General features: G+C 45.0%; 1 protein-coding gene across 1 annotated transcript in view; it reads right to left on the bottom strand.

Annotated features, from left to right (window-relative positions):
* LOC138497369 (cadherin-7-like) overlaps positions 1-22,630 on the bottom strand; it is a 1,579,032-nt gene that overhangs the window by 81,647 nt on the left and 1,474,755 nt on the right. Inside the window, exon 10 of the mRNA XM_069620790.1 lies at positions 12,107-12,224. Coding sequence (XP_069476891.1) covers positions 12,107-12,224 — 118 coding nt within the window. The remainder of the gene's footprint in view (positions 1-12,106; positions 12,225-22,630) is intronic.

Raw genomic sequence — 22,630 nt, 5'->3', positions numbered from 1 at the left:
TTGCCTCTGCTAAATGCCAAAGACTTTCGACTGTACAAGGGGGTTTGGCTTGACCGTCATATGACCATTTTGACATTTCACACTGGCATCCCCTAAGGCCCCTTGGTTCTTGTAGTTTCTACAATTATCAAAGACTTTGGATTTTGCATGGGATTCAACATGATCCGCTGCAGGACCACTTCAATTCCCAGTTTTACACATTCCCCTTTTTCAGGAGGAGCGCATCAATTAGAGTCCTTCGAATTAGCACCCACGTGGCACTTGACCACTCTAACTCTGATATCAAGTACATACACAAAAAGACCTCTGTGTCTTTTTATCTTCTTAAATGTTGCCAATGCAACCTTGAGTTTAAACACAGTCCGGTTCCTATCAGCTTCTTCCAACTCACCAGCTGTTCTTTATTCGCCAGCATTTCTTTTTCAAGAACGGTATCATGATGGCAACCTCGTCTCCCCACCCTGGATATAAGTGTGGGAGGGTTCCACATACCATTGACATCCCCCACACCATTCGCTAGCTGTGATTCCCGATCTTATTTTTCTTTTGTCGGAGGCTTCGCAGGTCTGGGTTGAAAAGGGCAAGGCAATTCCCTCCTTGACGTCCTTTCAGGTCTCGCTGCCTTTCTTTTCCGTTTGAACTGCCATCCTAGAATGGTGATATGCTCTACCTTTTATCCCTGTGGGGAAGGGAAAGGGCCGGCAGGTGTTTGTAGTTATTGTCAATTGCCTGACTCTGCCTGGCCCACGTGTTGGGACATGTAAGGAAAATGGCCCTACTTTTAGTCTGTTGTCTTTCACTATAAAAAAATGTTTGTGTGTCGGGAAAGGGGGTGGGGTGTACAGTTTCTGAATATCCTACGGGGTAGGGTGAGGAAAAGGTGTTATAAGGAAGGGGTACCGCGTCTCACCCATCAGTGTCCCACTTCCACTCCCAGAACACCCCTCATCCAAGTGATCCTCCCGCACTGGTCCACCCCCAGGAACTGGATCCAATAGCGATGGCCATATCCTGGCCACCTGGATGACAGATCCTGGGGGACTAGCAAGTGAGAAGACTTCAGGTTTCTCACAGTACGCACTCATGGGCTTCTCCCCTGTCCACACCTTCCTGCAGGTCCTCCTTGTCTCCTGTTCCCTGTACCAGAAGTGATTAGTTTGTCATGTGTTGACTGTGATGTTGTCTGTGAATATGAATACCTGGCCGATCCCATGTGATGTCATTGTACATTAAAATGTCACATGTGCATTACTTTTCCCCTGGCATGTGTGGCGACTTGACAGTTGAATGTTACCGCATTGTGCATTTACAACACAGTTGAATGTCAATGTGCTCAGTGTTGGCATGGACATGATGGGCAGAGGGAAGGGATGGGCACTTGTCAGGAAATGCTATTCATCAGTTGCTTACTGGACAAAATGTGTGAATGTGCAATGTCTGATGGGTGCATGACATGCCATTTCTTGTAAGAGTACTCCTTGGAGCATATGTACATGGTTATCTCTTTTGACATGTGCCAATGTGTCTTTCTCAGTCGATGTGCAGGTGAGGATGCACCAGATGCAGGGGTGGAGGAGGAGGAAGAGTCAGTTGTGCCGCAGACCACCATTGTGGGATGAGGTGTGGTAGGCTGTGAGAACCCACTGGTGCTACAGGCCATCTCAAATCATGTTGCGGACTCTTTTGACTCTTTTGAATCAGATGTCTCTGATTCTGAACCAGATGTGCATGCCTCAAAAAGGCCAGAGGTGAGTGTCCCAATGTGTGAATCAGTTAGGGCCCTTGAGTCTGTGATGTGGCGGCTGGTTTTCACAAGGCCAGTCAGTGGTGCCACGCCTGTCTGCAGTGGTAACAGCTGCAAGGCCATCCTCCCCTAATTTGGTATTGAGTCCTGGGCCTGATGTCCAAGGGAGGGTCACAGACCTGCAGCCAATGACATGGCCACCACATCATAGGACTAGGTCTCTTGCACCAGGCCACTGTGGGCCCCACACACGTGGGAGACATATGCAGGCTGGGGAGACAGAGTGGTAGTAGCAGATGTTGCATGCCGGCCTCCGACATCGATATGTGTCGGATAAGACACCCGAGGGCATGGATAAGATGGTCAAATGCATGACCCCGCCGGCAGCCCGGGTAGAGCAACAGCTGCAGGTCATATGGTCCTCATGCCTCTCCCACAGACTGTGCATGGATGCCAACATCAAGGGCCGATGGGCTGATCTTGGGTGTCTGCAGGCTTCCCTGCATGGAGAGGTCTTAGGCACACAGAGAGGACTTGAGGCTTGAGATGGAAACCCAGAGGACTGCAGTCTGTGCTGAACTAATAACCACAAGGCGACTGATCCACGATGAGGTGGGTGCCTTCAGGCAGTCACTGTAGGAGGAACTCCATGAATCATCTTCCGTGATGCAATGCATACAGATATCGCGGGCCTAACTGTGCTGGTGCATTCATCAGTGTCACCATGGCTGCCGCCTCTGAAGACCAGGTCTTGGCACTGCGTGGTCTGCCTCCAGCACCATGCCCACCTGCAGATTAACCGCAGGATGGGGGCATCAGCACAGACATGCATCCAGGTCTACCCACCATTGCTGTGAGGTCCATGAACCCTTGGAGGGATTTTTTTGTTGTTGTTCATAGTCACATTGGCATGCACACTACCTCTCCCCTTCCAGGCTTGACCCCCCTCTGTCAATGATGTACAATTTCTCTGATATTTTAAATTTTGTATGGCCATTGCCTTTATTTGCTTTCTTTGTGTGTCCCTTGCTTTGCCCTGAACACTTTTTTCTTTGATTACAAGACCCCTGGCCCAGATGTTGGCATGTTTTTTTTTTGTTTTCATCCCTTTCCATGGTGGAATCTTTTTCTGTGTTCTTTTTGATTTTTTACATTTGCCTTGAGTTGTACAAATGCCCTCTGAAGGCCATGACATTTGCAATGGTGGCCATGCAGCTATGCTGAGTGCATATGCATTGTGGTGGATGGGATAGGCAGTTAACATTGGGTTGAGTGAATAGGTACAAATGTGTGCAGTGTGCATGGTACTGTATTATGGCTGTTATAATGCCTTATCCCATGTTGTTACAGTGCTCTGGAATGAGACGGTGACTGCACTCCCAGGGGAGACATCCTGCACCTTTTCACATCCCAACTCCCCACGCCCTCTTCCAGGCACTCGACCTCCTGTCACGCATTTGGAGGCACAGTTCCCAGAGGAGGTGATGTGGGAATCATATCATGCTGGCTCAGTCAGCAGGTAAGCACATGCACTGTCTTGCATGTTCTGCCAGTGTAATTGTTACACATGGTTTCTGAATGCAGTCTGTATCTTGATCAGCTGGCAGTGTTCATCTTGTGCCACAGTGAATGTATGTGCCGATGTGTATCTGTACACATGCATGTGTTTGTATGTGCATTTGCACTTCTATGCCAGTGGCTTGTTTATGTGGATGCACTCATGATGTTGACAGCATGTTCAGAAGTGATTGTGCAGACCTATTGTCACACTCCTCATGGTCAGTGTTTCATTCAGTGTGGATGCACGTACTGCTTGGCCACATGCATTGTTGGTGCTTATGCACTCTGGGGGTGTCTGTTCTCGGATACTTGGCACACTGACCATGGTGATGTCTCCTTACTGCCACCTTTCTACTCCCCCATTCCCTATCTTGAATACCGTGCCTGCAGGTGTTCTCCCTCTGCTCACTACTCTTTGACCGTTGGCATTTTTAAATCCACTTCTTTCTTCACTAACATGTCCTGCCTAGCCAGGCCACTGGTCACCATGTGTCAGGCTCGCCGTCTTGCGCGGAGGCAGCACGTACACCTACCTCCCCGTTGGGTCTTGGTGCCTGGATATTAGGAAACACAGGCCACCGCGACCCGCCGGGGAAAGAGGGTTAGGGTCCGCTGGATTGGATAGGTAAGTGGAATTAGGGTAACCGGGAAGTGGGTAAGGGAGTGGGTTTGGATGGGTAAGGGGACTGGGGAAAAGGTCACCTTGGTGTTTCCTGCTGGAGCTCCTGAGTTCGAGGTACACCCTCTCACACTCGTGCTCCCAAAACCTCAGACACCGTATATGAGCATTAACATAAAACCATATACATGAGCGTTTCCATCACGCCCCTAATGAAGCATTTCCGGGGTTGGTATCTCCCAAGCACAATCTGAACCTTTGCGACCTCCCCCCACAGCCCCACTACTCGCCCAATAGGTAGAAATCGAGACAGCACTTAGCTCTGAGTGTTACTGTAGCATTGCTTGCGAGGCGACTGCCTGTTCTTGCCGTAATGCCTCAGCGCTGAGCGAGATGTTCGTGCTGTCAGTTCTGCGGAGCTCCGCTACAAAAGAACCAAAGCATACGTGAGGCCAGGTCAAGTCCGTGTTGTTTTCACACGGTTTACAAACATCAACATACTACTCCACAAGACGCCGAGTTACTGCACTCAGCATTACGGGTGCTCGTAAAAGGTCTGCAACCAAGTCTTGCCACACCACGTGGCGTGCCCAAGCCTTCCCCAGCTGTCCGGCGCGTATGCGCGCCTGATTGCCTGGGAAGTATTCCCCACGAGGGCCTCTACATACACTGTGACCAGCGATCCACATCAATCGCTTGCGAAAGCATGCACTGAGAAGGAGAAGCACTTATCTGTCTGGGTGAGCGGGGCCTGCAGTTCTCACAGGCGGGGGATGGCCCCGCAAGTCGCTGCCTGCAGGAGCCCTCTGCTGAGACGTCTTCTCTGCTCCGTGTTCATCAGCGCAAGCAGGGATCCTTGCGCGCACCACGCGCATGCGCTGTAGGTCGGGCCTGGTCCGGCAAGTAGTTCTTTGGCTCGCAAACCCGCGAGCATGCTGGGCAATGTAGTCTTTCACCGGTCTAGGTGCCGGATAGCGTTTTCTGCCGCCCCCAGCCCATTTCCTGCAATAAGGACACAGCAGAGTCCTGAAATATGGTTGCCTGTGTCCCATTACCTTTGTACCGAGCCCAGGTTGCTCCCTCCCATGCAACAGATCCACCTTGGTTACAGTGGTGGCCCTGACACCATGTCCCATTTACATTGATAGGCATATATGCAGAATCTACACTGCAGAGCATCAAGACACAGGCTCTGGTGATTCTGTTGTGGACATGTGTGTGCATTGACTCCACAGGACATGTTTATCACACTTGATGCATGTTGGTTTTGACAGATATGAAAATGTGTACCTCTGACTGACTGCTTCTGTGTTACCCAGCATGGTGACGTTTTGCACATGTTTTTGTACTGTTGGTTATCATCACTGGTGTGTATTACTGGTTGTCTGGTTTTATTTTCTACATCATGCTTACTGCCACTCTCTGTGGGTGTACATTGCATCGACACAATGTAGTTGCATGCATGTCTGACATCCTCCACTTCCCAGCGCTTGGCTTTATCTGGTGTGTCAGTGTCAGGTACAAGTGAGCCCTGGAATCCATGCACACTTACTGGGGCAGTCTCACTCAGGGGGTGTGTTGGGGCGTGAATGTACAGCTACATGTTCATGTCCTGTGTTGTCCAACAGGGGCATGTGTTGGCTTATGTAGAATAGGGGTATATGCTTTCAGTGCCTTAGTTGTGTGGAAGTCGGGTATATGTGTCTTGTTGTGTAATGCATGCCATAGTGGATTTTTGCCTTGCTTTGTGTGAGATAGGGCTACTGATTGACCCTATACATGTGCCTATTGTTTGCCAGTCTGTCCTTCACTGCCCACCACTTTGTCATTCATGGACTCTACATGTGGATATTGTCATTCTATTTTCCTTCCATGATCTCATGACATGATAGTAAGCCTGGATGTATTAATATCACTATCATCCTCCATAGGTCAACTGATATCTTCCCTCACCCACAGTGATGTTGTGCATATCCATCCCTGTCTTCACTCCAGATAGTGTACCCCTTATTATGGTTTTCAATTGGCACCCCCTCTCTCTCTCTCTCTCTCTCGCTCTCTCTCTCTTTCTCTCTTTCTCTTTTTCCAGCTCTCTGTCTCTCACTTTGTTGTGCTACTCTTCACTCCTAGGCAATTCTCAATCTGTGTCCTGTCTCCCTCTTGCACCTTGTGGTCCTTCTGCACTGGGTGATCTATGCCTGCTTTCTAATTCCATAAATGGTTCTCATTGATCTCTATTGTTTTTAAGTTGTTGCAATGCATGTCTTTACAATTTGAGGATGTGTTTCCTGGTGGGATACAGTGTATGAGGGCCAGGTGGTACACTGTGCAGGTAAGTGAAGGGCATTTGAGGTGTCACATGTGGTGTGAGGTTTAGCAGGGAATCTGGCACTGCTTGCATTCACTTTTGTGTGGCATGGATCCAAGTTTGTGGGTGCATGTGTTACATGGTGTTCTTATGGTCATGTGTGTGTGCATGCTGTTTGCACACTCATATCATGGTGCCACAGGTTGCAGGTTCGTAGTTGTTGGTGGGCGATCTCTGTAGGGCCTTTCTTGTTGAGTTGACAGGAGAGTGGCAGGGCCAGTTCTTTGTGGCTGTGATTCACTAACATTGATTCATGCACACAGAAGACACTAGCCTTTCGCGGTCAGGGTTCAGCATTCTTGTTGTGCAGTCCTAAGAATAATTCACACATGACACCATTGATGCACATGTGTGGGATGCTATGCTGTGAACAGACTCTAGGCACACTACATTGAGCAGGGATTGCTATTTGCCATGCATGTGCCTTGCATGGTGCACCATGGGGATTACAGCAGCATTTTGACAGCTGCTGGGTGCATGTCAATGCTAGCTTCAATTCAATGCATATTTGAAGCAATGCAATTGAGTCGCAGTGAAGCCTGCATTACTTTGCACTTTCCAGTTGCTTGCTCCCTTTTGTGTGCATTTGTCTTTTATCTCTGTTTCACATCACTTTGTCATGTCTGCTTGTGTGTTTTATGCCAATTACCTCAGCGCCCAGCCTTCCGGTCTGACATCTGTCTCTGTGAAGTGCTGCCTTCTGCAAGATCCTGTCTTCATTGCAATTGTTGAGTATTTGGGTTCAGACGTTCTTGGGCTTTGCATCATCAGCTCCCCTGTCAGTATTCACTGCACTGTCCCAGTGCTACACTGATGATGGCATGCCATGTCCTCGCATGGGAAATACTGCCAGGGTGATACAACATTTTATTGATCTCAGCGATGTACTTTCTGTGGGAGCGATCATTGTCATGATGACTGTTTCCATTTGTGTGTGTTGAGTATGTGCCATCAGCTTGATAATGGGGTAGGTGTGACATGGCCATTCACTGCATGGCACTTGTGGGTTGTGGGTGGATGTTTGTCAGTGTTTGTGTTGTGTATGTTGAATTCGCATGCAGTGTGCATATCTGGCTGTATGTGTGCCAGGACACATGTTGATGTTCGGCATGTGAGTTGTTTGCATTTTTTGCATGTCACTCAGGGGGCACACATTGCTCTGTGTTTGGTTGCAAGCATATGTTGGATGTGTTCATATTGATTTGTGTTTCTCTACAGATCTATTTGTCATGATGTGATGGGTGATGGAATTGAGGGGATACTTGCAGTCATATTAATGCACAAGAAACAGATAAGATGTTCATTTCTCTTGCACTGCACTTTTGTTGCTCTTTGGTTGTTAATATTCAAAATGACTACTTTCATGTCACTGAGCATTGTGTGCATTGTTGTGGTCAGGGAATGGGTTGACCAGTGTACGTGTTTTTGATATGTAACACACATTGTGGGTCCAGAGATTTCCTTGCTTGGGTTAATTTGCTTCAAGATAGTACTGTGCCTTACTATTTGTGGTCTACTGTGTGAGGTTTGGTGTCTACATGCAGTACAGATGATGTCCATGTGACAGTTGTCAGGTAGTTTATCTATTGTGATGTGTTTTTTTTTTGGTGTACTAAATGTATACTGTAATTTGCAGTTGCTGTGACTGTGTTGGTTAATGGTGTATTGTCATGCTGCTTATGGTCATTACTCACTGTTGATTTTGCTATGGAATGTCTATGTTACTTGCTGCATCTGTGACTGTGTCCATTTGGGTGTGTCAATTACTTTGTCTCACTTGTCAGTTGTGTCCTGTTCAGTGCGTTTTTTTTTTTTTTTTTATATGGAGTGCATTGTCTCCATGTGGCTGCATGTATGACACATGTGGCTCCTGATAGCACTGCTTTTCTGCTCACAGCAGCAAGAATACATGTGTGCCTGTCATGTACATTCTCACACAGGCGTGCAGCCCTATTTCATTTTGGTGGAAATTATACTTTTGGAGCCCCTGAATGCCTAGCTGCTCATAATTGATAGTTGGCAGGTTGTTGAATTTATCTGTGGCAACACATATTTTGGGTGATTTTGTGGATATTGGTGATGTTTTTGTGCCTCAGGAGTTGTTTCACGCCATGCTTACCGTGGTGGTGGTATACTCCCACATACATGTCTTTCATATGGCCACACTTTGTGCCTGTTGTTTTATGTCTAATGGATGCAAACAATTTTGTCCTCCCAGGGGCACATTCTCAGGGAGATTTGTGGGCACAGAGGATTGGCCAATGGTCATCATTGAATGGCACCTCAGATGTGGATTGATCGTGTGCACTCCACAGGGGCAGGATTTTATGTAAAGTAGGATTGCATCAGCTGGGTACGTGCAGCCTCCTCATGTGCCCTTTGGCCAGCCATGTGCACTGGTCATGCCGGTGGGTGTGGGCAGTGGCCCACCAGCATGTCCAAGGGGACACCCCGACATGTGGCGACATTGTGCAGGATACATGCTGCCACAATGATCCTGCACACAACTGTTGGTGCACATAGCAACTAACCACCAGAGTGGTCAAGGGAGTGGAAAGGTGACTTAAGTACTCTTAATATGTGCTCCACTATGCCCCTACGTGCTATATGGGCAGAATTGTACCTTACCTCAGCTGGTGTGGTGGGATTCTGTACAGGGCGTCATCATGAATGTGCTCAGCGGGTAGGCACTGTCACCTGTAAATGTATACATGGTTGACATTGTCATTTGCTGCTAATGGCTATTGGTCAGTGTGCAACATGCATGCATGTGCTTGTCCTTTCTTACTCATCGTTCCCATGTTTGCCAGCTACCAGGTTCCAGTGTAGTGGTGACATCCAGAATATATACTGTTGTGTGTGCTTCCTGAATAGTTTGCATGCATTTCAGTTATGATGCCCTTGGCATTGCACACAACCTGAACATTGATTGAGTGCCAATGTTTGCGGTTGCGGTATATGTGCTCTGTCACTCTGGGGGGATGTAGCACAACATGGGTGCAATCTATTGCACCAAGCACTTGTGGGAAGTGTGCCACAGCATAGAAGTCCTGCATTACTATTTGCCTGTCTGCCGGTGTTCTTGGCATATAGATGTGGCAGGGCACAAAAGGTTATGAAGTTATGCACACCAGCACCTGATAAAGGCAGTGTGACTGTGTAGCCTGGGAAATGCTGCCTACTATGACAGTGGTCTGCTGGAAGGATCCAGCTGCCATGAACTGTAAGGCAGCAAGAACTTTTTGTAGTGGGCTAAGGGCTTGGGAGCACATGCTGATTGATGTTAGCCCATCATCCCACTCCCTGACAAGGTCTAGGATGATATGGGGGTGGGGGTGCCTGTACCTGCCATAGACTTGGTCATCCGGCATCCCAAAGAGGGTGGTACCTGGGTTGAAGATCTGCACACGATTCCTCCGACAAATGCTGGAATCATTGTGGCTGGAACCGTTTTGTTTGGTGAGCATTGCATGCTTTATAGATGCGCGTTGATGTTTATGCCTGCTATCAGGTGGCGGGAGTGTACCAGGATTTCTGTGAACTTTTTCCTGACCTGACGTTCAGAATACGAATCGACAAAGGTGGATTTGCAATCAGTTGCACGCAGTTTTCCATTTTCCACGCAGATAATTCCACTAATCGGGCCCCTAGCTTAAGATCCAAGCCTGGTATTCTGTAAATGCATGTAAGGGGTTAACACCCTATTTCACCAACTGCTCCAAGTCAATTGATTCCATATGTATACACATGTCAATGAAGGTATCTGCAAAGTTAACACTAAGCATTTAACAGATATGTTCCCCAGAACTTAAGGGTCTGTACCTGCAACCCTACAGTCCCTTCTATCTGCACTTATGAGCCACCCACTGGCTGCACTTGTGAGTTAACTGCACTTCCCCCTTCCGGCTGGCACTTCTCCCCTTCCATCTTCCCCGCACTTGCACAATCTGAATGACACAAGACCTAGTAAAATTGTTATTTTGTCCTGCCCATGTTTCCCCCTCCTTGTCTTGTCGTGCCTAGAAACACTTGTGTAGAGGTGAATTATAAATGCCACATCAGTCATATCATATGTACGATTTTTAAACAGTGTATTTTCTCTCCATTCAACAAACCGGTTTTGGAAAATATGTAACGTAACCATGCTATGTTATGTTTTAATCTGTAGATTCTCTGAACCTGCATTTTCTCTAAAAGAATAAAAAGGGTTATCATTAGCTATGGTCTACAAACATGTTGTAGTATGCTATATGCAGGAAACTAATTTGATACATTGTGAAGATAATTAAATGCAAACTACATTTACTGAAGTACTCTACTAAGTAGCAATTGTGTACAGCATACAAACGAGGGATTATTGCATTTCCATTATGATCTCTGACTGCGTAAATTCATCCATCATTTAGATGTGGCTTCTCTCGCGTTCTTTGCATAAAAGGAAGAGTAAACAAAAGGAGGCGATCACCACTCGCTAATGGAATTGTCATGCTCTCTTTGCACGGCAAAACATATTTGAATTCAGATTAGATGAGAACCTCTACACCCAGCCATGTGATTAACATTCTAGTTGTATTTGCACAGATATGTGGCAGCAAGCCTACACTCCCACTGTGTGCTCACATACAGTTATTAGTGGGAATCAGTCCATTTATCAATCTTTACTTTAACAACCATATTCATTACCCAGCTGAAAGACTCACGTCACGCATTACATTGCACACTGTGCACTTCCATTTGTTTTGCAAATGGCTGCTAGTATAAGTCCAATATTCTATTGTGTTTACTATTGTTATTCAATCGGATGATAGCAGAATTTTGCTAGTTGCAGTATTATTAGACAGTGATTTGATGTCTTTCAAAGTACACATATTCCATGAAATTGTAATAAAATATGCAATGCTGTGGTCTTTTAAGTGGCATTAGTAAAGAGCTAAACTGTCACAGGTCTGGCCTCATACCTCTGACTGACCGTTTAATAATGTATTGCAACATTTAACTGTGTTTCTCGTAGTCTGTAGTCTGAAACATTTCATGTGTTACTGTCAAAATGACTGAGTAATTAAAGCATGTCAAGGCGGTTCACTGTCGACCCAGTAATTCTAGAAATAGGCTACATGCAGAACGAGGTTGTTCTGTACTGACTGAAGCCGAATCTGTTTAGTGTTGGCTTGGTGAGAGCTTGAAATGGAGCGTGAGGTAATTTGAACTTAGATCAGGAGTCTGCAACCTTTGGCTCTCCAGATGGTTTGGACTATCAGTCCCATACAGTGGTCGAAGTGTACGAAAGGAAGTAGTGGAACTGTGTTTCCTTCTGGCCTGTGCCCGCTCCATACAAACCCCATCGCATACCCCCTCCCACACTCCATACAAACCCCTAAACAAATGCACCTGTTTTTTCAAGGAACATTCAGTGCAGTGTAAGTTTCAACCTCTTCCTACACTTTTATTTTTACACAAAACCAATCCGCAAAGGTTTCTTTCCAAAATATAACTATCGGAACAGTAAAACTTTATTTGAAAAAGTAGAGATGACCGCTCCCAACCATTCCCGCTCACTTCGACCAGTGGTCCCATTGGCCCTAGCCAGCATAGTTAATGGTGAGCGATTGTGGGAGTTGAAGTCCAAAACATGCGGAGAGCTAAAGGTTGCAGAGTCCTGATTTGGGTGATGCTGCACAAGAGGAACACAAGGTGTTGATGTATTAGTGTTCTTGGTAACTACGCAATTGTTTGCAAATTGTGGGCTCCACCATTGTTCACTTCAGAGCATTCATTCCATTACACATAATAACAAGGAAGCTGAAGAGGACATCACCTCTATTATCTCTGATGGTAAAATTGGTGCTGTTTGTTACATCTGCTGCTTCCTTAAAGTAAAACTGATGACCTTCCACGGGATCGTCCTTGTCCACTGCACTTATTGTCTGAATCATCTACAAGAGAAAGAAAGAAAAAACACAGAAACTGAAAACACGTCGTGTTGCTCCAACAACACAGTTAACAAATATTCTGAAAATCGAAATTGATTCGGGAATAGCAGTTTTTAGTCCAAGTGTTTAAATTATAGGAACTTGAGACGATAGTGTCTCCTTTATAGGTTAAGAATGTGCCATCAGTAATGTCTTTACAATTGAGAACTTCTGTCATCACAGACGTCTAATAATGCAATGTCATTCATTTGTGTGTCTTAGATTATTTGACCAATCATGTGCCAGCACATCATATGCATATGTACACAGTATCTTTTTAGCAAAATGGTAGCCGTGATGAAGCAATGTAGGCATCACAGCTGATTGTGGAGCAGTTTTTCCAACCCTCCTTCGACATTAAAACATTATTCTAGAAAAGTCTCCAGGCAGGTGTCCTTTTAGCATCAACAACATCAATGATTGTACCCGCTCAACCCCTGTCCTGTAAGTGCTGGGTGACAGCACATCTGCTGTACTGCTGTACTATTGGGTAGATGGGAAATGTGGTGCTGTTCTGCCGCAAGGATCCAGTCACTATTTGAATTGTGTCCAACTGTTTGCTACACATGTGACTCATTGGCAACCTGCCTTAAGTGTGCACCACATCCAACATTAGGTGCCTGTGAGAAGCAAACACAGGCCAGTGCAAGGTTTTGGCACCCTGGTGGCATGTAATCTGCTGCATCCTCACTATCAACCACAGGCGTCCTAAATGATCCCTGCCCCCAAATCAGTCTTAAACTATTCACATGCATAGCCTGTCCACTCTGCCATCATGTTTAGAACTTCGTTTCATAGTAATGTGAACCCAAATCTCTCTCTCTCTCTCTCTCTCTCTCTCGCTCTCTCTCTCGCTCTCTCTCTTTCTCTATCTCTCGCTCTCTCTCGCTCTCTCTCTTTCTCTATCTCTCTCGCTCTCTCTCTTTCTCTATCTCTCTCGCTCTCTCTCTCTCTCTTTCTCTCTCTTACTCGCTTGCTCTCTCTCACACAATGTATAGCAGAATTTGAAACTATGTCTATATCAGGAAGGATTAGAAATAATATCAGGCAGGATTAAGAAACGTTTAAGATGGTAGGTATAAGTATATCATTATGTATAATGACCATCAGTCACAACCACCCTACACTCATCCCACTTGCATGAATGCAACACACAGAAAGCATACATACACACACAAACACACACGCACCAAAACACACACACACACAAATGCTTTTGTAAACACAGTTTATTGGGCCAATATGGCCACTTTAATGACATACATTCAATAGGTAGCTTCTTAACCTGTCAAAATTAGGCTTCCTCGTCCTTCTACTAACCCCACTGGATCTCTGCCAGAACCACCCAGTTGGGATGCGGAGCTAGCACTGGATTTGCTTGCACTATCTTTGCCCTGCCTCCACACACATTCAATCCATCTTCAGTAAACCAAGGGGCATGTCAGTGAAAGGCAGAGGATGTCTGTCACCTGCAGAACCTTTACTGCTACCAGTACACTGCCAGATATTGTGGTAACACCATTCCTGTAGCCTCTGTGTATGCATTAGAGATGGCACTTAAAACACTCTAGGCTCATCCATCATTCTGGGCTGAGTAGAAATAATTCCTGTGGCACCTCGGACACCTAGGAGGAAGATAGGAGAGAACATGCTGCTGACAACCATGCTCAGGTGCATGCCTTCTAAATCACTCTCTGTAGGTGCAGGTAGGTTCTTCCACCAGGTTGATTAATACAAATGATCTGCCATTAGGGCTGTTAAAATATGGTGGAAGCTCTGTCTCCTGAACTGGCCACCAGTAAGTGGAGCAGAGAGGCAGCAGAGGCACTGCTTCCACTAGGTTTCCTAAAATGGCACTTTACTGATTGTGCAGCTGGGAATTTTAACCAAATTTGACTGGCCCAGCAATTTTTCAAAGATGCAATTTCCAACAAACTGTGCACAAACAAAAACACTATTACTAGACAGTGTGTTGTGTACATGTATCAATCTGTGAATGTTGCCCATGGGCCATGTTATTGCTTGCTTAACTCACTAATCAAATACAGCACTGGCAGAAACAGTGCACACTGTATTCATCTGCACAGGCAGAGATGTAGCGTTCCATGACATACAAGAAATGTAAACTGCGTGGAGCAACAGAGCCACGGTCAGCTATACTAACAAAGCCTCATAGTTTTAGAGAATTGCCATCATCATGGGGTACTGACCTACCACCCAGTTAGCAAAGGGGCATTATCCCAAGCGATTATGACTCCAACAAAGCTGTATAAAGCTATTGGTTTTGGAGTTGTGTTGGTGAAGCAAAATATGGTAGGGAAATTGTAAGTAAACAAAACAACATTTTTTATTAACTGAAATGTGGTTTTATTTAGTACTATCTAAATACCCAAGTCCTATTTATAAGGTACGCATATTAATTGTAAACTTAGTTGAACGGGTTTTCTTTTAAAATGTGAAACTATTGTTCTGTGATTAAGCTTTCACTGTGTTGTGCTACATGAGGTTGGATTGTCGTGTTGTAAGAAAACTTGCTTGGAAATTGCATTGATGTCCCTTCAATGCATTGACATGTTTTCTGTTAATTCTCTGGCTGCGTCTGACGTCACAATGTCAAGAATGCAGTCAATATCAGCAGTTATTTACTGCACTTGGCACATTGTAATTGGCATAGAGGTGGCCAATAACAATGCCCACGTTGTAAAAGTAGGTAATGAACAGGAAGCAGCACTCCAGCCTTCGGTTACACTTTTAACAGGTAAATTGCAAAGGTAGCAATGAGCTTCACGGTTCACAAAAGTATGAGTTTACCTCACAAACAAAACACATACAGATGTTTTATGAGGAGGACCAGAGCATGCTTCCTTCTCAAAAACAACAGGGAGAGGCATCGCCCCCCGTGCACGGTTTCCTAAAACACTACAGTACCAGGGTTAGTGTACGCTTTCCACAAATGATATCTTGTATTACATGGGCAGGGATTATTAAAGGTTTCCTTACAAATGGGTGAAACGGGAACAAGGTAACTGCAGGCTTACTTAATAAGATTCCCACTCAAACAGGTACAGCAGGGTGCGACCAGGCTTTTCTAGTAAAATGTACAGCATGAGCATGGTCAGTGCAAGTCTTCCTCACAAACAAGATCGAATGGACAGGGCAAGTAACTGTTCCCCTCCCCTCACATGTTGGTAAAGATACAACACAAACAAGGCTATAGCATGTTTCCTCAGCATAAGGGTAAAGCAAGGTATTGGATAGAGCAATGGCAAGCTTATCCAACACATAGATGAGCACACAGCATGTGCAAGGACATAGAAAACATCACTCACAAACAGATAGACATTGTCTAATTTACAAAGCGTTTTTCTATGGAAACGTACCATTGTAAATGTTTTTGGAAATAATCCCCAAAGTATTTGCAGCATCACTGAAAGCTACCTTGAACATCCCCCCACCCCCCACCACCACCAACACCCCCTCTACCCCCCACCACCACCAACACCCCCTCCCAATACAGGTACAGCACAGGCAGATCCAGTGCAATCTTCCCTCACAAATGCTAATAACATGGGAAGGTCCAGTGGCAGTACTTTGCAAATAGGTACTGGTACATAATTCCAGGGTCAGTGCACATTTTCCTTACAAACACGCACAAGTACAGCATTAGCTTGGACAATTGTCTTCGAGGACATGGGCAGGTATAAATATAGCGCAAACAGGACAGGTGCCAGCGTCTGACACATGTACAAGGCCAGTGGAAGCTTCACTTACAAACAATGACGCAGCAGCCTCTGCAAACGAGCTTTAGATTGGGTACATTTACAGCATGGGCAGGGCAAGCACCCCACATAGGAATACTGACACTGCATGGACAGTGCCAGAGCAAGAGTGCTTTGCAAAGGACAATGGCAGCATGGCCCTTGCTCAATGCTGCATTCCAGCTATCATGCATACCGACCTCTCTGCACAAAGGTGCCGCCATCTCCCTATCAGAAGCTTTTACCAGAAGTTGGCTGAGGATTGGGAGGGGTTTAGGGGGCACACTATGCAAATATTAGTTATTTTTAAACTGATAAGGGAAATGGTGTGGTATTTGTACCAGGTGGTAGACACACACACACACACACAAACACGCACACATGTCCCATTGTAGTCCCCAGTGGACTATTAGTTGCTCAGGTCCTGCTTTTGGAAAGTCAGATCCTTTTTATCAGCACATTTCCTCTATCTGCAATGCCTTTCCAAAATGTGAAAGGAATGATTAAACCTTTTAACAATTTTTCCTGGCAATAGTCCCTGTACATTACTGTTTGACTCAACGTTTACCATTTGTTTCATGGATATGGGCCTCATTACGTCTGTGGCAGTAAGGCAACAACAGCGCTGGTAATGCTACCGGCACCATTGTTACCATGCTGCAACATTACGATTTCGGCTTGCGGGTGGCTCTCTGCACGCCTGGTCAGACCAGGCATGCAGAGCGGCACTCGCAAGCAGAACAGGATGGTAGCAACGGTACTGTTATGAACGGTACTGCTGCTACCATCCTCCCCATTCCCATTGAGCCCTATGGGGGCTCAAATGGGAATGGGAATGTACCGGCTCCGGGTCCCGCGAAAGGGAAATTACTGGGCCCTCCAAGGTCAGAATGGCCCGGTAATTTCCCTTTCGCGGGACCCGGTGCCGGACCCGAGTTTGGGGGTAGCCATGCCCTTATAAAGGGCATGGTTACCTCCAACCTCGTAATGAATTCAATTGATGAAGACAATGGGCCTCATTAGGATCCTGGCGGCCACGTAATGAACGGTGCTGGTAAGCGACCAGCATCATTCATTATGGGCTGCCCTATTATGAGGATTGCTGTGGGTCCCGCTAAGGAACGCCTGGTCAGACCAGACGTCCTTAGCGGGACCTGCTAGCAGTCCAGGATGCTAACAACGGGCTCATCATTAACAGCCCCATTGTTGGCATCCTCCCCATTCCCATTGAGCCCTATGGGGGGTCAAATGGGAATGGGGATGTACCGGGTCTGGGTCCTGCGAAAGGGATTTACCGGGCCCTCCATTGTCGGAACCCGGACCTGGTACCCAGTATGGGGGTAGCCATGCCTCTTTTATCAGCATGGCTACCTCCATACTCGTAATGAGGTCCCATATGTGTTTGCCTTGTAAAGGCCCATAGTCTAAATGGAAAAGCTAAAGCATTGTCATTTATGAGGATATATGAGCTGGCTGCTGTCACATCACTTTTATTGTATGTTTTAAATTTGCAAAGGTCATTTTTTATTTATGTTAATGCATATTGCTTTAGCACCACCTGCATCTGTTGAGTAGTAATCATTAGTTTCAAGTGTGTAGACAGAAGAGATGAATAACAAGTTGAAGGGATACACATATCACAGGTGTTATGAGGCTGCTTAATCTGGGATCACCAATTGCACTCTACATTTAGTTTGGCCCCTAGGTGGTGTTTTAGCAGCAAATACCTATTGCTTACTGAAGGTGATTGGAATTCGCAATTAGCTTTGGAACTTTGATAGATCTTTGGCACCACAAGTAGATGACTCTCTATAACAAAATTACTTCTGCTCTGCAGGAGTAAAAGGGTGAGTAGTGGCTACACTACCTGCCAAGGTCCACACTTCTACAAACCAATAGTGATCCCAATCATAAAGGTAAAGCAGGTACAGCCCAGAGATATATCTCCTTTGCCTTTTGTGGTCAAGTGTGCAGAAGGAACCCTAATCTTGTAGAATGGATGTGAAAGTTACATAGCTTCAGCCCACACAGCAATGTATAACAAGTACACAATAAAAAGAAATGTCCTATCAAGGTTTTATACAAATATATATACTTAATTCAAACACAGCCATGTACAAGTATATATAACACTGCAACAATCACCTCTGTGCGAGAACACAGCATATGAAAAGATACAGCACTCTAGGTAATGAAAACAGGGGTGAAAAGGCTCAACGGAAACAAGGAGTGCAAATATGATGGTGTTCAGTGGACACATGGTGCAAAAATGACTAAACCAGTCACCAAGGCCCACGATGGACGAGAGAGGCTTTGAAACCCAGTTTCGAGCTGTGTTAAGATAACAGTTGAATGAGGTGAGGGTGCAACGAGTCGTAGTGTGTCAAGTGGAGAACTGGAATCTAGTCAGTTGGAAGTGGAAGCTTGTTGCAGTTTGAATGCAGCATACAGGTCATGCAGTTTCGATGACTCACATGGGTCGAGGCAGTTTGAGAAGTTGGTAACCGCTTTATCAGGTGATGCAGTGCTTCAGCAATGCAAGTCGAGGTCCGTCGGTGTGATGCAGTTACCTTGGAGCTCTGGTGCAGATTCCGAAAAGGACATTGTTTGAGTTTGGTCTGCAATGGTGAGCAGGATGTTAGAGCCAAACTGGTGATGTGCTTCGCTTGGCACAAAGATGTGTCAAGCCCATCCTGAAACGTGCAATGCAGTGGTAGGTCGTGTCTGATTGAGTACGAAAAGTAGCAATGGTGAGTCCCTTTGGTTCGAATGCAGTGAACACAGTTTGAATGTGGTTTGAATGATTTGATGTGGCAGTATAGGAAGCTGTGGCTGACCTGGTCATCCCCTTTGAAGCGAAGGATAAATTGGGCCTAGCGAACATTCCTAGAATCCAGAATGAAGCAGTGGTGCCTAATTTACAATTAATTAGAACTATTCTTGATTATGTGAAAGACCCCTCAGCTGCTATGGTGCATTTGCTTGTAGAATTACTTGTAACATTTTGGGAACATGACTTAAATGGTAGAAAGGCCCAAAGGAGAGGCTGGTGTATTGAAGAATGTAAACTGGCCAACAGGAAATTTTTTGTAACACTAAAAGCTGTGGGAACTTCTAAAATGCCCGTAGAAATCCTGCGAACAAAGAATACAGGGAACTCCGAGAAACAACTCGGAATTTGGAAAAACACAATGAAACACAAATGTGAAGCTGAGGGAATTTCCAGAGACATGCTCATCAATAGACCCCAAAAGGCAAAAAGGAGACTGATAGAAAATGACTGGATGAAGACGATTGAGACCAAGTCTAATTTTGCACTGGACATCCCCTGCAAACTGGATATCAGACTGATCAACAAATTACCAGAGTATTTAAAATCATTTCCATCATCGAAAATCAGAGACACTTACATGAGGATGAGACTGAACACTCTCCCCACACGGGAAATAATGGCAGCCAGGAGAACAATTCCAGATAAAGAAAAATGTTGCAGGTTCTCTGGAGATGGGGAAAAAGTAGAGCGCCTGCATCACATTATGATGATATGCCCTGCATTAAGCGGGAAAAGAAATCTATCAAGAGGATGGTTCATGCAGAACCAGATGTCTGTCTCACCCAAAGATCGTTGGGCATTAATCCTATCCGGAAAAGAAAAAAAAAATGATATATGCGGTGGACTCGTTCTGGAACAAAATCATGGAGAATACGCAGAGACGCGATTGAAAAATGAAGAGAACAATTATAGCGAAACACAGAAAGGGTGTCCCAGTAAAAGTCAGACAAAGATGAAAGGTTTGATATGCAAACCAGAGCATTTAAAATAAATAAATAAATAACGAAATAAATAAATAATACATACATAAATAAATGCCCATAATGCAAGCCTGTGCAACCAATAAAGCAGCCGTTGAGAAACAGAAGATGGAGTTGGATCAACAGGTCTGGAAATCTTTGATTGAAGCACCATCTAGCAAAGAGTCCAAACGTGTTTGGGAAACTGTGGCATCAGGGCCATATCTCAAATGGACACTGAAAGGGACTGAGACGATTGTTGAAGCCTTGGCATGGGTGGTGCATTTTTCAAATCTACATCATGGGCAGAAATAGTAACTGGAAACTGTTTACCCAGATGTGGTGATGAATTTGTCTAAAAGAAGTGATGCTGGCTATGCTGAACCAAGCACATAACCTGGACCCGGGTCCGGATTAAGTCACTGTGGATTATTTTAAGGATTTACCCAAATTTTGGGCTCCACTTTTAACAATTAGTATTCATGGAATTGTAATGTTAGGTGTGATCCTATTATCTTGAAAAGATGCAATAATGGGCCTCATTACGACCCAGGCGGTAAGGGGTTTACGGCGCCGTAAACAGCGCCGACCCTTACCGCCTGAGTACGAGGTCCCTTAGCGCCATGGCGACTTTAACACCTGTTTTTAGCAGGTGTTAAAATCCATGGCGCTAAGGGACCATGGAGTTAATTACGCCACCGTAATTTACGGTGGCGTAATTAACGCCTTCCCCACTCCCATTATGCCCTATGGGGCAAAAATGGGAATGGGGAAGGGTAAATGGGGATTGGGGACTTACCGCCCTGCCAAGGTCGGAATGGGGCGGTAAGTCCGCCAACCACCATGGCGTAAACGTAGTTTACGCCATGGTGGTAAAGTCACGGCCCAGGCGGTAACTTACCGCCTGGGTCGTGATGAGGCCCAATGTCTCCAATTTTTAAGAATGGCAACCACGCTAGTCCTCTATCTGACAGAACTATTTCTCTTTTACATACAAGGTTTACAATTTCTGGAAGGGTAGTGTTATGCCATTTGGAAGACTGGATACTAACAACTTCCAGATTTCTGACATCCAGCTTGGTTTCAGACCTGGTGTGGGGACTGGGGATCAAGCCCTTACTTTGTATTTATTGTTGGCTCAGTCGCTATATATTAGAAAGTAGACAATTTATTGGGCATGTATAGACCTGAGCACCACCTTCACCATGGTTAATGGTGGAACATTGTGGAAAGTGCTCAGGTTTATGGAATGCCAAATGGAATGGTTCACTGTACTTGAGGCAGTACACAAGGATAATGCACATCTGTGCATTACAGTTAGAAGAGCCAATGCACACAGTATTTTGATGTTAAGAAGGCAGTATGCAAAGGCTGTGCTATGGCCCCAGTATTGATCACTCTCTGCATTAAGGGGATAGAAAAATCACTTATAGATTCTAACATCGATTATCCGAGACCTGGAAACAAACCCTTCACCATCCAACCCATACGGACACTACCGTCTTAATAGTTTGTACCCCAAATGCACTTCAAAAGCTGATAACTACTGTTAGATGACTCCAATCAAGCAATCCCACTAAGTCAGTGCCTGGTCTGGGATGCCTAAGGGAAGCCCTTATTTATATATTTCTATGTCCAGTTCGTGTACTCTGGATGACAACCCTTATATAACACCCCTCTCTTAGAATCCCTGTGATCCCACTGAGCCAAGAAGTAAGTTTGTTTTGCAAATTTAAAAGGTTTATTTGAGAATTAAACAATATATATATATATATATTGCACTTTTATAATAAATTAATAATTGATATCACACTTGTGAATATGAGCAGTAATCAGCAATAGGTAATCCTACAATAGCACAGTTCTGGTGACTTATGACTAGGAACAGGGGAATAAGGTATCAGAGAATGCTTTATGGTTTCCAGGAGATGCAAAGATGAATAAAAGGCAGTACAGAAATAAACTTGATATGATTTCAGCAAAAGATAATGTGATCACTTTTTCTTTGACAATTCACTCCCCCCTATGCAATGTAAGGTGATGGAAGTAACACACACAATTCTCAGGAATACAATCACAATACAATATGAAATTCAGTTCGCCCCTAGCAAACTTAGCGAAAAACAGGTATGATTTTAAACACAGGCAAAATCCTTTTAAATGTGGTGGCAATGAAGTGAAAAATATACTCAAATTGCTTTTAATTCCCTATAGGAGGTTCAGGGTGAGTGAGAGATACTTTAAATCAGTTCAGGCCAGCCCTATCAATGATTCAGGGATGGTCATCAAGTTGAAAACAGAATTCCGTGATGGAAGCAAAAGGCAAAAGTTTTTACACGTGGCTGGAATGAAGCAAAATGTCAAATCGCGGCAATTTAGTCGCGTGCGTTGAGCGCAATTATGGAGGAAGTATAAGGAGTAGAAAGACGGTTTTAGGCTCGTTGGAAAGCTTAGAATCCTAGCTTTAAGATGAAAGTTTTGTTCCTAGGATAAACACTTCCGGAGATACGGACGATTTTGTGAAGGTAGATTCTCGAAATTAAAATAAAGCTCGGAATGACAAATGACAGTTTTGCAGCTTTAGAATGACAGAATGACACGATTTCTAGGATGCAGTTCTCAATAGGTTAAAATAGTTTGAATTAGATTAGTGTCTGCAGTATTAATAATTAGCGGGTTTCGGTCCTAGGACACGGCACAAATTGGAGTTTGGTTTCAAATCGTGAGGGCCTTTCTCATTTTGTAGACCCCCAAATTGCACATTTCTGTGAGCTTAATACAAGATTTTATAAGCAATTTAATCAAACATGCATTTGCTGC

The sequence above is a fragment of the Ambystoma mexicanum genome, chromosome 5q (assembly GCF_040938575.1).
Source record: "Ambystoma mexicanum isolate Mex_15411 chromosome 5q, UKY_AmexF1_1, whole genome shotgun sequence".
NCBI lineage: Eukaryota > Metazoa > Chordata > Amphibia > Caudata > Ambystomatidae > Ambystoma > Ambystoma mexicanum.
The sequence above is the reverse complement of the archived record's forward strand: the minus strand, read 5'-3'. Positions and strand labels throughout refer to the sequence as shown.